Source organism: Diprion similis, chromosome 3 (genome assembly GCF_021155765.1).
Source record: "Diprion similis isolate iyDipSimi1 chromosome 3, iyDipSimi1.1, whole genome shotgun sequence".
NCBI lineage: Eukaryota > Metazoa > Arthropoda > Insecta > Hymenoptera > Diprionidae > Diprion > Diprion similis.
Window position 1 is genome coordinate 2,731,127 of NC_060107.1, and position 17,239 is coordinate 2,748,365.

General features: G+C 40.8%; 1 protein-coding gene across 1 annotated transcript in view; it reads right to left on the reverse strand.

Moving 5' to 3' along the window:
* The window catches only part of LOC124404405 (discoidin domain-containing receptor 2-like), a 113,295-nt gene that overhangs the window by 51,612 nt on the left and 44,444 nt on the right, over positions 1–17,239 (reverse strand). The window contains exons 2-3 of the mRNA XM_046878501.1: positions 3,478–3,696; positions 764–866 (exon numbers count right to left, since the gene is read on the reverse strand). Of these exons, the coding sequence (XP_046734457.1) occupies positions 764–866; positions 3,478–3,646 (272 nt within the window). The 5' untranslated portion in view covers positions 3,647–3,696. The remainder of the gene's footprint in view (positions 1–763; positions 867–3,477; positions 3,697–17,239) is intronic.

Sequence of the window (17,239 nt, forward strand, 5' to 3'; positions counted from 1 at the left end):
AAATTGTGACCGTTACTAAATTCGTCAATTAATAATCTATACGCAATATCTAGTTACCGAGTATACCTATGCATATAAAAAAAAAAAAAAAAAAAGTTGCGAAGATGCGGTATTACGGTTCAGTGATTGGGCTGAAAAATTTCGTACCTCGTGCCTGTCTCGGAGCCGTTAACGCCCGGGAGCTTTCACCGTTTGGCAAAATACTGCTTTAATACAGATTTATTGCCGGTAAGAGCTCGGCCCCCGCTTGCCTAATACAGGTATTATGCTGAGGCGAGCTTCGGGAATTTACACAAAATTGGGGGTAATTTGTAGGGCAGTCCTTCTCGGCTTCAGCTATACACACCGTGATGGGCGGGGGTGGAGGTGGAGGTGGATGGGAAGGGGATGGAAGGGAAGGTAAGGGGAGGGGAGGGGGTGGAGATATAAGGCTACTCGAGCTCTCCGTGTGTATCTTGTAGTTTGGACCGTAATGACCCACCCCCTCTTCTTGTTTGTCTTGTTTCCTTTGTTGTTGCTTATACAGTTGCCTTCGGTTCCCGCGACCGTTTCAACCGAAACCAGGTTGGTTGCAAATATCCGCCATCCGGCGGGCCTCCAAACGAGCTTCACTAGCGGTTTACACGATCGGTAAACATTCGGATATACATAGAAAGGGGTTGAGAACCCCAGCGAATACGATGGATCGTCAGAAACGGTGCGATTTGTCCAAAAGACCGAAAAAAAGTTGCAAATAAATATTTTTATTTATTTTTCCTCTCACCTCGCGTGCTTCGGTCCGAGGCTTGGATCGTACATGGAACTCGCCGTGATGTCGTCGTCCGGGATTTCCCCATTTTCCATCCCCAGCGCGGCGGTGCATTGCCCTGTAACAAAAAAAAAAAAAAAAAAGGAATTAGTCGGAGAAATTGACAAGTTTTTCCAGAACACCGTACCGTACTGCATCGAAATTGTTATAAGAATTGCTATAATAACGTATGATTGTTCGTAATGTGAAAAACGTTATAATTTCCAACAGTGGATATACAATTAAATGTCAGTCATTTTCTGACATCGTTCAAGCAGCTATACGATTTAAATAATTTTGAGAAGATATATAGGTATAGTATTTATCCATGGATTATAATAAGCCTAAAGAACGAAAATTTATCCAAATTACTAATTATTTCCCATTTCTCTTTCAGGAATAAAAAGATAGTGAGAGAAAGAGAGAGAGTAAGATAGGGAAGTAGAAAATATGGTAAAAGGAGGACTAAAAATTGACGATAAAGTGGCGGCAACAAGAAAAACGAAAAAAAAAAAAAAAAAAAAACAACCAACCAACAAAAAAAGAACGAACAAAGTTATAAAAATTGCCCGGACGGTAATTTCTCTTAGCGTTCAGGCCGTGTGATAAATTGGTGGCAGCGGTGGGATGCGGAGGTGCAGTGCACTCAAGTTACCGACTCGCTATACAATGGCTGACTGGCTCGCTGGCTAGCTGCAGGGGGGGGGGGGAAGTTTCAAAACTGCAGAATGCAACCGTGGTCCCGGGATTAGTCGGAGCAGAACGAATCCTGTCCTGCAGCGAAACGAGGATAGCAATGGGGGTGGGGGTGGGGGAGGGGGAGGGGGAGGCGGCGGCAAGAAGGGTGTGGAGGAGGAACAGGGTGACTGGGAATGTTTCGGTCCAGGAGGAACGGTTGGAAAGCATTACGTAGTCCAACTTCCGGTACCCATGCGGCAGTCCATCGCGTTCCGTCGTTCCCGCATCCTTGTAACATGTGTGTATGTGTGTATGTGTGTGTGGACAAGTTACAACCCCCAGGTACTAAGGGGTGGAAGGAAAGGGAGATGCGTGCACGTGTTTCCCCTGAGAACCGTCGAAGCTAGGTGAGACAAACGGCGGAATGAGCAATGCGAAGCGCGTCCGTTCGATTGAAAAATTCATCAGCGAAGGGGGGGTGCTGCGAGTTTTTTTATTGCTTGCTTCCTTTTTTTTTTTTTTTATCATCGTTCTCCTCCTTTTCCACCTCGGGATGCAGGTGCGCCTCTGTTTCCGTGTTAAACTATTCATTGGTGACGTATGCGCGTCCTTTCCCGGCTGGAGAACGACGTTAGCAATTCGTCATTCCCGCACCGTTTGCGTTCCCTACTGCTGTTGGTTATTCGTTCGTTCCTCCTGTACCCCGTGTGTTATTGATTTCAACCCTGCTACGTGCTTCTACAACGGTTCACCATTCGGGTATACCTACTGAAACCCTGCAGTGTTAATTGACTCAGCTTACCGAAATTTAATCATACGGTTATAGGTACCAGATGCAATAGAAACTGTTCATCGACGATTACAAGCTTCTGATGGAAACGTTGTGTTACGACTGCTTGTTTGGGGATGGAAATAGCGAGGAATGAATTTTGCTTGTTCGAATCATCGCGCGATTAGATATCGTCCGTCAAAGGTCGTCCAAGGGTTCGTATTACCATACAATAAGTCTAGAAGTCAGCCGATGAGCTGACAATGAGATGGAATGTCGGGTGTTTGACTATAGGTCAAATGAAAATAGTTCACATTTCGGTGACTGGGGTGTTAGAAAATTTTTATTTAACGTAACGTGTCAGCAGGTTCACTTTTTATTTGCGTTATTTATTAATATGACACTAATTATTGTAATTTTAACATTAAACACTACAACTTTTACCAGACCAGTAAAAATGACGGGTTTTAGAATTTGATTTTGAAATTCCTACTCAATGTTACAGTTTACATCGGTAGTTCTGGTGTGAATTGTCATATCAACATTCAATTAGCATTTTGTACTTTTTTTTTCTTCTACTTGTTAGTGATACATTAAAAAATGGTTAAATCAAGTAAAAAATTTTAGTCAACCTACCGGGACATTTTTTTTATTCACAGTACATGTATCGCTGGTAATAAGTACGTAGTTGAAAAATAGTCATTTCGACTAAACATCGCTCCGGGTGTGACGTGACGACGAGAGATGGAAAAACGCGTTTAGTTGGTTACAAGAGGATTCCTCCGTCGGTTGGCAGTTTCGCCGCGTGACTCGCTCCGGTTAATTAACTCTCTTGCGACGAAACTCGTGTAGAAGATGTGGAAAAAAAAAAGAAGAAAAAAAAAAAGGTTTCGTGGTGTGACGCGTAGGGGTTTACGCCCACAGGCGAAGATGTGTAGGGGTGGAATCCCGAGAAGGGTGGCCCACTTGTCTGTTTCTCAGTTAAACGACCGCGTTAAGACAGAATTGTTAATTCATCGTGCGGTTGACGTTTCATTTGCTGAATGTAGGTAAACACAATGCCGACGAGTGCCGACGGTAGCTCGTCGACGTGTGCAGGACACAAAGGACTCGGCTCGCCGTATCCTCGCGGTAAAATACCGGTAATTGCACGTCGTCACGTGACGAAGAAAAGCGCCCTGGTATCTGGCTCAAAAATCTCCGGTCACGGGCTAAAAGTTATATAGTTAGTTGAGGTGCTCACCGAGGTCCAGGGCCAGGGACTCCGGCGTGCGGCCGACCAACAGGAGCCCAAGAATCAGGATCAGGACCTCGTGAAGCTGAATTACAGGTCTCATCTTGCAGCTGAGTTGAGAATCAGCCTTTACCACCCCCGAGCCTCGAAGGTCCTCATCGCGGGGCGAGGCGACCATCCGCCTCGGATCTGGGTTCCAACATGGCGTCGGGTGGAGCTCCTCTTCACCTGAAACCAGAGGGGACACCAGTGTCGGTCAGTTTGGGGGGAAATCATTGTTGTGCGGAGGCGACGCTTATTGTTAGATAACGACGCAAGCACAATCACATCTCTCTCTATCTCTCTCTTTCTCTCTCTTTGTCACTCACTATCTCTCCCAACGTCGTCGCCCAGCAGCAGCTTTTCTGCGCGTTCGATGGCCCGTGCAAAGCAAACGAGCCCTACAACAAAACACACTCGAGTCCTCCACCCTCCACCCTCCTTTCCACCCCCTCTGTCTATGTGTCTCTCTGTTTGTCCTCAAAGATCCTCGTGGCAGGCCTGTCTCTGCACCAGAAACACAATTTACAACGCAACGCGACGCGACGACGATTCGGAGAGTAGGTTCATGTCCTTTGCCCGTTTCTACTGTGGGGGTTGGCGGTGGATCGTTAGCGACCCTCCCGACGACTTGCCCCTGTCGAGAAGAGACATTTTTTCACGAATATACATTCCTCACCCTTCAATGATACGTTACCGGACCACGAATCTTGGAAACAGTGCTCCCAATTTCGTGGGAATTTAACCCTTCCATTAAACACGGGTCGGAGAATTTACCCCAGACCAATGGAAGAGGAAACGCTTTTTTTGACGATCGACTTTGACCTTGCGCATCTTAAATCGGTATTTAAAGTAACGTGTTTCGATGTTTAGGGTTGAATTTGCAAGCTCATTCACGAACCACCAAAGCAGGATTTGAACCGACCATTCCAAGGTCATTAAATAATTAGTTCCAATTCCATTCATGTAGTCGAATTTTTTGTCTCAACGTTGGAAATTCAAAAATGGTAATCAAACCAACGAGACTAAACACCGGATGTGCAATTATTCTGCACTGATTATAATCCTCGGGCATGAAAGTCGATTGGCGCTGGGAAATTCTCCGCCGACAAAGGATTGCACAGTAATTTATTATTAAACCTTGACTGCCAGAAGTTTCTACCTAGTCTGAGTACTCAATGAATATTAATGTTTATATACCGGGTGGCGAAACAGCTTCGACGACAGTATCGCGTTTTAATAGCCAGTTTGGGAAATTAGTTTCGAGCGTGTGATTTTCGCTAACCTTGAATACAGACTGGGTGATCCAGACCGCAACACGGAGCACAGAATCCCAGGTCCTAACCTCAAGAAATTCTACAGCGGGTGGTTGTTCCGTCGGTAAAACAGGCTTTCACAACCGCTGATCGACGGAATTTCAGTGGAAAATTAGAGATTTTCTTCGGCTTGATTCCTCGCTCGTTTCATGGATAATTTTCACCCTCCCTCCCTTCCTTGGTTATAATCCTAAAGCTTACTCCAAGTTTTAATTTCCCTCTGAATTTCGGAGTGCCTGTCAAGTTCGTCTTTTATAGCTATCAAAAGTTGTTTTCCCAGCTCTCCGTCTCTCCTTCCCTTTCACTCAGGTTCACTTCCTCGTTCCTCTATTCACGACGTTTTTTATTTTCGATGAAAAAAATTCTAACAAATCTGGACCTTTGACATTTGTCACCCTGATGCTTTTGCTCTCGAGACTGAAGCACTAATAGAAGAAGAAGAAGAAGACCAAGATGATGATGATGAAGGCGGGGATGAGGTGCGTTGATTACTGTAGAGTGGGTGGAAGGTGAAAGAGGGCGGGGGTTAAACTTTGGCTGAAATGTGAAAGGAATGTTTCTTCCGCTGATTTTCCTACGCTCTATTGTCTACCAAGGAATAAAACGAACGGTCGACAATGGCCGAGAATCCGAACGAATATTATCATTACACTGTGTGTGTTTTTCTCTCTCTCCCATTTTCTCTTCTCCTTAGTTTTTCCTTTCCTCAACTTTCTACCAGATATACTCCTCCTCCTCGCCGTCATCATCTTAGTTAGGTCCCTGAAACTAAATCGACTCATTTTCACAACGTATTTCCTCGTCTTATAGGTACTCTATTGCCTTGGGCTTAGATTTGAAAAAAGTTCTTTCAAAAGAACTGCTCGAGAACATTTAGTTTCAATTTATACTCATCTAATAGAATGCATAAACAACCCCTACAACTTCCATGACAAATTGAAATACGTTACAAGATTCGTCAACGGCTCTTCGACCTAAGCCGGGATCATAATGAACCTAACCGAACGGCGGAACGGAACGGGGGAACGGAACGGAACGGTGGAACGGAACGGAACGGAACGGAACGGAACGGAACGGAACGGAACGGACCGGAACGGAAAGGAATGGAATGGAATGGAATGGAAATGAATGGAATGGAATGGAAATAGAATGGAATGGAATGGAATGGAATGGAATGGGACAGAACGGAACGGAACGGAACGGACTGGAGCCGAGGGGAACGAAACGGAACGGAACTAGAACGGTATGGCCGTAGTGAAGCAGGATTTTCAAAAAAGAAGCGATGACGCGGGTGTCTTGAAATGACAGTAGTCATGAGTGCGTTTTGTTTTAAGTTTCGTGCCTTTCCGTTCCGTTCCGTTAAGTTCATCGCGATCCCGGCTTCAAGTATTATAACATGATACACAGAGTACGGAAAAGTAGAGGGAAAATTGACGCGGTATGTTATTCCTCTTAATTCTCGTTTCCGTTTTTTTTTCTTTTTTATTTTTTTTTAAATTAATTAATAATACCGCCAACGGGAAAAAGCGAGGACAGCATTTCTCGAGCGACGAGTAACCGAGCGAAGAAGACGAAAGGAGATATTTCTGAGCGTCTCTGGGCGCGGCGCGCGGCGTTGCTTGTTTGCATTACATCTTTTCCAGCTAGCTCTCGAATAAGAAAAGTTTATTTCCTGCAAACAATTTCCCACGGTAACGTTGGGTGGGCATGTATACCAAGGTTCAGATGGTAGTTGGGTAGTTTGTTATATAGCTCTGGAGGCTAGCTATAAGCTACACACCCCCAGCTTCTCCTTCTTACTACTCGTCTTCTCCTTCTGCCCAGATCTTAATTAAATTACTAACAATGTTTTCCCAGACGAAGAATTGCGATGAAATAACTTCGCAAAGACGCCTCTACAGTGCCATCGAGAATCTCGTCTAATCTAAATGAGCGAGCGGTTTCTCATTCTGCTACCTATAAAAAGAAAATTACCTTGTTCTCTCTATATCTCTCTCTCTCTCTCTCTCTCTCATTCTATGTCTATCTTTTTCTATCCCTGCCTTGGCTACTGCTGCTGCTACCACAGATTGAATTTACCTCTTTGTGATATTCGACCTTTCAATTTGGCTAAAGTTTGTACAGCTTTGCAACACAATTCTCGGATTAATTTATTACATGCCTGCGAGGATCGAGAATTGAATGAAACTGATTTAACATTCAATTTCCTTTTCTCAATTTTATTTTCCCGTTTTTCTGCCCACAACTTTCCGACTCTCTCTCCCTCTCCCTCTCTCTCTCTCTCTCTCTGGCCGACTAATTGCATTACCTGAACATTAAATTCGAGGTAAAATTCACAAATTTCAACATCGTTAATACGAGGGTCCGAAACGTCGAGTTCATACTGTTATAACGTATCTATATGTACATCATGAGTTTTAACAAATATACTGAAAAATGAATTTTCAGCGAAGCACGTGATGACGAGTGGCTAAAATTAACGCGCATTTTTCCGACACGTGGGCTATATACTGAGAAAAGAGTTTATTCACTGTTAACAAACGTATATTCGGATATAATATAATAAATGTTTCGATATTATTATTATCAAATTTTAGTCCAGTCAAACATGACTTGTTAACTGTTAACAAATTTTTGTCGATCTGTATTTGCCTCAACTATAAGGACCCCGTAGAATCCTTATGTCTCTGGATCACGCGATTTTTACGAACTACTAAGCTTCTAGAGGGACTCGAAATCAAATATATCACTCAATAACTGCACAGCCGATTCGCAGAGACTCCGCAGACGCATGAAAAACAGGGCAAGTCGATTATCGCGAGACTCGGAGGGTCTCGTTCTTCGGGTGAAATCTGACGCTGCACCTCCTTCCGGTAAACCAGCGAGTTGACGAATGGAATCGATGCATCGATGGAATCAATCGCAGCTTTTTGCCTATCTTTGAGAATTAACCGTGCAGTTTTTTCAGTGATTTATTTGATTTCCAGTCCCCTTGTAGCTTTATAATTCACGAAAATTACGAAATCCATAGATATCAAAAAATCTGGATTCCTTTTTTCCGGAATCTGTATCTCGGAAACTGCTGATTTTTGGGACTTGTGTCCATGACAGTTTTTCGGTTCGAGAATATATGTACTACACTACATACTAAAAATTTATCCAATTTCCATAAGAATTCTACGAGCTCCTTTGATAATAATAAAAAAACACTCATTTCGCCATATCCAAATATACGTTTGTTAACAGTAAACAAAATCTTTTCTCAGTGTATACGTTCTCATAATAAATTACGCGACTAAAAGTCTTTCCGTAAAACTTTCTCTCTTTTTTCTCGTTCCTCGCTCTCTCTCTCTAATCACGTTTAATAATGCATTTGTAGCCGGCTTTGCGGCCGTCGTTCGAACGGAATTACCGGAGTTGCAATTAACGGTTGATTATCGTCACAGTCTGTAGGCACTAAGCCTTATTCGAGCAGTGCGTTGCGTCCCGTCGACGGAAACTTTTTTGGAAAATCCTGCTGCCGACTGTACCATTGAATTATAGAATACAAGATAATCCGAAACGTGTTAATGATCGGTATTCAACCGGTTCAATCCGCAGCAGACAAACGGACCCAAAACACGTTGGATTTCCGCCAATCGCGGCTGCAGCGCAATTAACAGAATTCAACGGACTCGATTGCTCGGCGGCTCTGCAACCGCTGCATAAATGATTCGACTCTGCGTTATAGATGTCCTACTGATGCGGGGGCCCGAGTTAATCTCCATTCCGCCTGAATCACCGATGCGTTTTCCGTCCACGCATGCCGGCTGCGGAAGCAGACCGTCTAACAATGAGCTGGGAAATGCGCGATTGTTGATCGTTGGGAGTTTGATCATTTTTTTTTTTTTTTTTTTTTTTTTGTTCTCTCTTCATATCTTATTGAGGCCCTTATTTTAAATTTCTCGTTTCTCTGTTTTCATAAAAGAAAAAGGAAGTTATAAAAAGTTCAGTTATCAATAGATGTCCACTAGGGTGGCGCAAAAAAACCGACTATTTTTTATTTTTTTGAGTCTCGTGTGAGAAAATGTTAGTTTTTGATGTTTCAAATGTCCACTCCAAAGGACAGCTCAAAAAAAAATTTTTAAGAGGTCGCTCCACAATTTTTAAAATGTCAAAAATCGTCAAAAAATTAAATTAAAAAAATTATATTTTCAGTATTTTGTTTGATTTTTAATTCATGTCGTGGTGTATTGTTATCGATTCTTTCTTACTGAATTACAGAAAAAAAATTTATAAAATTTTAATATGAATATTAAAAGGTTGCTCGAAAAGATCTAAAGAAATGCACCAAAAAATTGAAAAAAAATTATGAGCGACCTTTCAAAATTCAAATTTTGAACTGAAACTTTCCGAAACTTATTTTTTTTTGTCTATAAAATTATACCGTGAGGAGAAAAAAAATTAAAAAACAAAAAATCGTCAAATTTTTATGTGAAATGGTATTCGAGGGTTTTAAAATCGTCAATCATGAATGTGAACTTGTAGTTCGAAGTTCGAATTGGATATTATTAATCTTTTTCAGTGTGAGAACGGGAGGTTCGTGGGCTGGCTGATGGCCAGTCTAAAGCCTTGTTGTTTTTAAAAGAAGAAAAACCGCACGTCACGTGAATTGCGAATTTACGAAGCGAAAAATAGACATTTTCGGATCTTGGGCGATTATGGCGTTAAATAACGAATTTAGTTGGCGAAAAATTAAAGGCGGAAACGGGATGAGGCGAGAGTCGCGCGATAATTCATCAGCTTAACGTGTATTTTATTCAAGTTGAGCTCCGCGAATTACCGGGACATTAATCAGCCGCACGAAAGTCTTTTATACCTATATATATAATACATCACGAAAATTCGTAACAGCGGAAACGCGGCGTTTGTAGGGATAAACTGGAACACTTTGCGAACGCTGTAATATAAGATGGCGGGAAATAAGCGATCGAACGAGCGATTCCAGTTTCGGGATATGGGAATTACTCTGTGACACGTGATTCCCAGATATTTGCACGAACTAGCTACCGGACGAGAAATGCGAATTTGTCAAGACGCTGGTAGAGCGAAACGAATTTACGCCGTCGCGTCCGCAAAATTGAAGGATGGAAGGGAGAAAAACCATCCGACATTGGAAACAGACGGGAAACCCTAAATCCTACAACATAATACACGTCGCTTTTCCGCCCCCAGCCAAAGGGGATCGACTGTAAATTTTTCACCAAAATGATTCCCACATTTTCGCGTCCAGATCTTCGTCTAATTTTTTTCACCAGCATCACGTGACACGAAAGATTTATCGTTCATCGATTGCAGAGTAAAAATATTGTTTTTCATATTTCGTTTTATCACGCTATCAACGATTCTCCTTATCCACATATCTTCATTTTTCGTTTATCCCTAGAATCTTCAGATCTCTCATAACAATTATAGCGATTATCAAGGACGATCACACACTCGATAAACATTTTTATCCTACGCGAGTATGTTTTACATAGTTTTCCATCCGTACTCGTTTCTATAGAAAAAAAGACGATAGAGTGAGTGCAGAAAAGTTTACTTTTAACTTCTATGAGTTGAAAATGGTCTTTTCTCCACCGTGCGCATGCGCTACCGCGAACAAATCTGACATCACGTGACCCTAACCTCAATTTCGTGCTTCGCGAAAAAACGTGCAACATATCCTTGTTGTATAAAGAATGTATTTCGCCTCGCGTATTTTCATTACTCGTATTGTAAACTTACGTCCGGTCCAATAAGACCGAGTTCACTCCCTTGTTACACAATATACTATTTATTAAATGATGATCCCGGATTTTAACCCCATCCTCCGGATTTTTTTACAGCCCTATCCCTGACATCCGTCACTGCTGCAGCACTTTAGACACTATACGTCGTGAGACGCTCATTAATCAAATGCAAATATACCGGAGGCGAGAGTTGATGTTCCCCATTTTGAGGTTATACGATTCTACGAAATTTTTTACACCTCGCCAGAATACGCGTCTTGCACTCCGAAGGTAAAAAATCTAAGGTTCTTCCAAAAATTTCTACATTTTTCGCTCCGACGGATTTGTAGGTATACCTATATATATATGTATATATATATAGTATAGGTATAAGAGTGGCATGATTATTCCACGTCATTTGGTTTTCGCGAATCCAAGACTCTCCTTCAGAGAGAGAAAGAGAAAGAGAAAGAGAGAGAGAGAGAAAGAGAAGGGTCCGAATAAAAACTTGTTAAACTCCTACTTCCCGCTTTTCGCATCGTCCGTTTATACGGGGTTAATGGGCGGGTTTCAGGGTCCTCCTCAAATGGTCTCGAAGAAACGTTGAGCCCAAAGTAAGTTCTCGACTTAGTTTCTATCGGCGTTGGAATCGCTGGGTGACCCATAGAAACCCCGCAAATTCCGATCCCGTTTTCCCACATTGCGGTGCGTTGTTTCTCTCACCTTCTAACAGCGGCCGGTGGATTCCATCGAAAGACAAAAAGCAACGTTCCTCGGGAAAAGAAGAAAAACGAAGAAAAAAAAAAAGGGAAACAGAAAAATCGACGTCGACAGATTCCTCTCGCTGCAGGGTCAAACCGAGAGAGAGAAACCGGGCAGGTGAACGGGAGGGATCCGAATACCGTCGAAGGGGCGAAGGGGGAACGTCGGGTGGTTTCAACCCCCTCAAGAAGCTCTGTATTCCCGGCATGAACGCGAACACTCAATAGTGTGCTTTAGAAAAATTCGTGACGGAACTGCTAATGCCCGGAGCACAATTTACGTTATTAAATCGGCAGAATGGTCGGAGCGTAGCGCCGCTCGAGCCAGTCGAGTGCTTTCTTACTTTCTCCCTCCCCCTCGCGATTCCCTTTTTCCCAACCCATCGGGCCCCCGGCGATCGAATATATATATATACTAGTATATACAGAGCTTTTCTTGTGATAAGATTTACACTCACCCGGTTCTCTTTTTTTTTTTTTTTTATTTTTTTTTTTCACCCCTCGACATAACGTATAACGTTCATTATACACGTGTAGAAAAAAATCGCGAACCAATTACCTTTAATACGCGAATCGAAAATTTGACGAAAAGAAAAAGAGATGAGCTTGTAATCTTGATCGTGGAAATTTGCTACGCCTCGTGTTCGCGATCAGGGACAATCGTATGAACCTTTTCCCCTCCATTCCCCTCCCTCTCGCAGCCTCACTCTATCTCTCTCTCTCTATCCGTTATTCTGCGGCTATCTTCACCCTAACTCTGTCACAACTCACGACGACGATACCTCGTCGTTTGCTTATCGTCAAATGAATACGGCGACAACCTTCTTTTTCCTCCGCCTCTCCTCCTCTTTCAATCACATGAAACAGATTTAACGTTCCCCTGTGTGGTTTGTACATAATTCTTACGTTTCGACGTAATGCTGGGTTGTTTTGTGCAGGAAATATTGGGTATACGAATAATTTAGAGTTTTGGGTCAATCCATCTGCATTTATGCAATTTAGGGTTAATTTTAGTCAATCAGTCTGCATTTATACAATGTGGGATCATATTGACTGAATCTGCCTGTATTTGTGTAATTCAGAGGATATTTTATCTGTCTCAACATGCATTTATGCAAATCGGGGTATATTTAGTCTGAATTCGCCTGCATTTATGCAATTCGTGATACATTTTTGTTGTAATCAGCCTACATTTATGCAATTCATGGTACAATTTTTCTGAATCAGCCTGCATTTATGCAATGTGGGGTACATTTTGCCTGAGTCAGCCCTCATTCATGCAATTCAGGATACATTTCACATATAGAAATATCTGTCTCGTAGTCGACGGTTGTTCAAGTATGTATTGAGGAATCGACTAATCGTCAATAATGTGAAAAATATCAATCAATGAAATGTACCCCAAGTTGCATAAACGTCGGTGGATTGTAGTAAATGTACCCCTAAATTGCATATCAATACAGACGGATTTACACTGTGCGTAAAATTGTCCACGTGACGCTTCTACAAAAAAGAAAAAAAAAAAAGAGAGAAAAAAAAAAAAAAAAACTCAGCACAGCGGCTTTGTCACCCTGAGAAACATGCAAATTGACACAGTATCGATTTCCTTTACAATTTCCCCTCCAATTCATCCCGATACCATCAATCTGTTAAAATTATTTTTCATTGGTTGAAAAATTCAAGTATCCATTTGACGTAAAATTCTCAATTTAGGATCGATCGCGACGTTCCCTAATAAATTTATTCTCCTTTTATTTCGAGTTAATAAAAATTCACGACAATATATACATATATATATATATATATAAACAATATTATCCCACGTGTACGTCGATATATCGTTAAAAATATTAAAAAAAAAAAATTAAATAAATTTCTTATTTATCATATGATCTTATAACGTCCCTTTTTATCGTCTTGATCCCAGCTCCTCATGCAGTCGATCCGTGAATCTCGTTGACCCAATTGCGAAGGGTCGTCGATGCGTTTAATACGCCGATAAATAATTGGTTGAAAGAAAACCTCTGGGGGGAGGTAATGAGGCAAGGGAAAGACGGGGGTGTGAAATTAGTGCAGGGAATCGGGATTATTATCCATTATACATATATATATATATATATATATACACATGTATACACATATACATGCATCTACCAGCTACCTATACACAAACAATTGTACAACGCTGGGCGCGGTGACAGTTTTAATATCGTAAACATTTTCCTTGGGAATGAAATAATTGCGTGCTTTGTTGGCTGGAATGCCTTTATGCTTTTACGCGGGTCGTTCTCTCTTTCTCTCTTTCTCTCTGTCTCTCCACGCTGTTGTAGCTGTTAGGTATGTGAAGAGATTACATATATATATATATATATATACAATATATATATATATATATATACCTAAACAGCATTATGCATCCATACATACCTCCAACCCATACAAGCGTAACGTTTAGCTGTGCGACTCTCCACGTGTTCGTGCAGAGAGGATACGGAGGTCCTGGAAAGATTGCTTCGAGCAAATTCCTCGCCCTTAGTACCTATGGAAGGTGAAGGAAGCCCTCCTTGCAAAGGATACAATCGATGCCTACGAGAAAGGGTTCTGCATATTTTACCTCACCCTTATCCCCGCCATCCCCTATTTTCTTTCACCCCCCTTCACCCCGCCGCCAGCACCCTTTATTTTCTCAGGATTCCTTGTGTTCTCCGCTCTTCTGCAGTAATTTTTTGTATCCTGGTACCTGCACGAAGAGTCGCGATTTCGATTATTTGCTTCATTATTATTATTATTATTATTATTACTATTATTATTATTATTGCTGGTGTTATATAATTAAAAAAATTCCACGTTTTTCTCTCTCGCTACCAGAATCGAAGCCTTAAGTTTAATCATCGGCATTTTTTTATTGTTATTAAAAATTCGCAATTTCCGTGATCATGTGGATATTGTGCTTATATTCTATCAAGCCGAGTGTTGACTCGGTTATATGTATATTATTACTTTATCCCAACATCCCTGTAAATGGATCATCGTATTTTTTTTTTTTTTTTTTAACATTTTTAATCAATTATTATAGGCATAATGTGTAAAGTCTACACGGCTGTTTGTTCGAAATAAATTTATGAAGATGAAGAATAAAATATGAACGAACAAACAAACAAATGAATAAATAGCAACGGTTTTTTTCAATCCGGAAATCGTTATATTATCTCTGTAGAGAGAGAGACAGAGAGAGAGAGAGAGGAGAGCTGGATCATGCGGTGTTGAATTTTTGCGTGATACTTTCGTGGCAAACAGCTGAAGCAGCGAGTGAAATCGAGAGATGGATGAATAAAGAAAATAAAAACTAAACAAAACGAAAAAAAGAAAACAAAAAAAAACAAGAACAAAAAAAAAGAAGCGAATAAATTAATTTAGACGAGTACATAACGCTCGCGTCACGCCGCGCCGGCTGGTTATCTCCGAAATTCAGATCTCAGCGGGAATTCGAATTGTGGCGAATGAATATAATAGGTATAACGTACAAATATGTATTTCCCACTGGGTCTGCGATATAGCGTAGCAGGTATAAGTATGTATGTATGTATGTATGTATGTATATATGTACATACATACGCAGTTGTTATATCAAAATGACAAATTAGAGGCGAAAAGTGCGTGAGAGTGAAATAACGAGGTTGCCAATTTCGTCGAGTAATGTAATATAATACAAATTGTGTAAATATATAGGTATATGTATATAACACATACGCGTGAAGAGGAGAAAAAAAAAAAAAAAGAAATAGATAAATAAATAAGATAACGGAAGAAAGAAAAAATCTTCATTGAATAGAATAAGGGATGTGAATGAAATTCACACGTGCCACGGGTTGGGCACTTAATAAAGGGGGGAAACATCGAAAAGAGATAAAATGAAAGAAGAGAGAGAAGAAGAAAAAAAAATAACGCATTAAAAGAGAAATTATTCAAACACGTGTGTTTCGCGGTGTTCCAGGTTCGATTCTCTCTTACTTTTCTTTTTCCTTTACTTTTTCTTTTTCTGCATATCCTCCCCGATTCTTCAAGCATTAAAAATCATCTCTTTTTTGCATCCTCAAAATGAAATTTAACTTTAATATGATATTAGATATAGATTTGACAGAGAAAATAATATCTGCAGATGATTTTTTAACCTTGTATAATCTAATCTATGAATATTATAAACGTGTGTTATAAATAATGTCGTATCGTTGCGAATTCGATTTGCAAAATTCCAAGACTTCGCCGCGTGTTCCATTAAATCGAAGAGATATCTAGTCGTGCTTGTGCAAAAATGGGACGATGCAGCTCGAGCTACCGGAACTGCCTTCTGGAACCCGGACGATGTAGATATACATATACATACGTATACACACATATAATATTACATAAATTTTTGGGTGTCCCGCTCGGTGCAGCAGCATCGATGCTATAATATTGATCCTGCATGAGTATACCTACTACGCTAGCCGATGCACCGCTTTCCGAATCCAGGCTGCACTGCGTTGCATATCGGAAAGTGCAGTAGAAATTCGCGCTCGAACGAGCAGTGCCCCTAAAATATAGTATATAATAGTATATTTGCACTACATACCGAGCCTTGGATTCGCGAAGGTTCATATTTTGTTTTAAGAAATAAAAATCGTCTATGTACCGAGTGAAAAGTGAAAATCGGAACTAGGATTAAATTAAATTGAAAATTAAGACGAATTTTAAGTCTGGGTTATAAATGTAAGATTTTTAATTTCTTTAACTTACCTAATAAAGGAAAGAATATATTTTTATTAAATAAAGTTTGTTTTTGTAGAAACCAGAACGATATTGCGGATTTGAAAAAAAAACAAAAAATTGCCTGTCTTCTTAAACATTTCTTGTAAATAACGATCATAGAAACTTCAGTTTTGCATTTCAATTACCTTTATTTAAATCTAATATTGTTTTCGTTTTTCATTAGCTAAATAATTGAAATCATAGATTTTCTTCAATTTTCAAACAGCACTCGGCCGGTTGCAAAATCAAACTTTTTCCAAAAATAGTAATCTATAAACAGACATACAAAAATTCCAGGCACAAAATATCAGTAGACTTTGTTCTAGCGAAATTATTATATTGTTATTATTATTCATCCCAAGACTAAAGAAGCAAACTTTAAAGAAGATGTCTACATTTTTCCATTGTTTCGATGCATGCTAAAAAAAAAAAAAAAACAACAACAATAATAATAATTAACTCAACCCAGGCACGAAAATAGATTATTAATTTTTTTTTTGGTGAGCTGTATTGTTACGCTCGATTGCATTGTTATAATAATAATTATTTCGTTATTCAATTGCTCGCGAATATTCGCTACTTTTCCCTTGTCAGTCGTTATTCGATGGAGTCACGTACGCCGATGGAGTTCAGCGAAGAAAAAGAGTCGGAGAGCCGAAAGAGAGAGAGAGAAAGAGAGAGTTGAGATTTGAGAGACTGCACATGAGGATGATTTGGCGAAGCGTAGTTTAACCGAGACGACTCCAGCCCATCCAGCTTCTCCTTCTCCTCCTTCTCTTAGCGTTTCCCGATCACTGCATCGCGTGTGTTTTCTGCTGAATCAGTGGGTAGGAAGGCACGAGCCGAGCCTCGAGGCCCCGAAGGGATGCTACGGAGAGCCGGGACTCGCTATCTAATACGCGAAATTATGGGTGGCACACCCGGGCGTACAATACCTCCTGCGAACAATCGTATAAGTCAGACTCACGTCGAATAATAACCTATGGAAACCGGGAACGCCGCCGCCTCGCAGCATCACGTTTGTTGGAAACTGAAGCGTGCACAGAGATACGAAGGAGAGGAGATGGAGAGGGGGGGGGGGGGGAGGGAGAGAAAGGGCCTCTCCGACTTATCGATA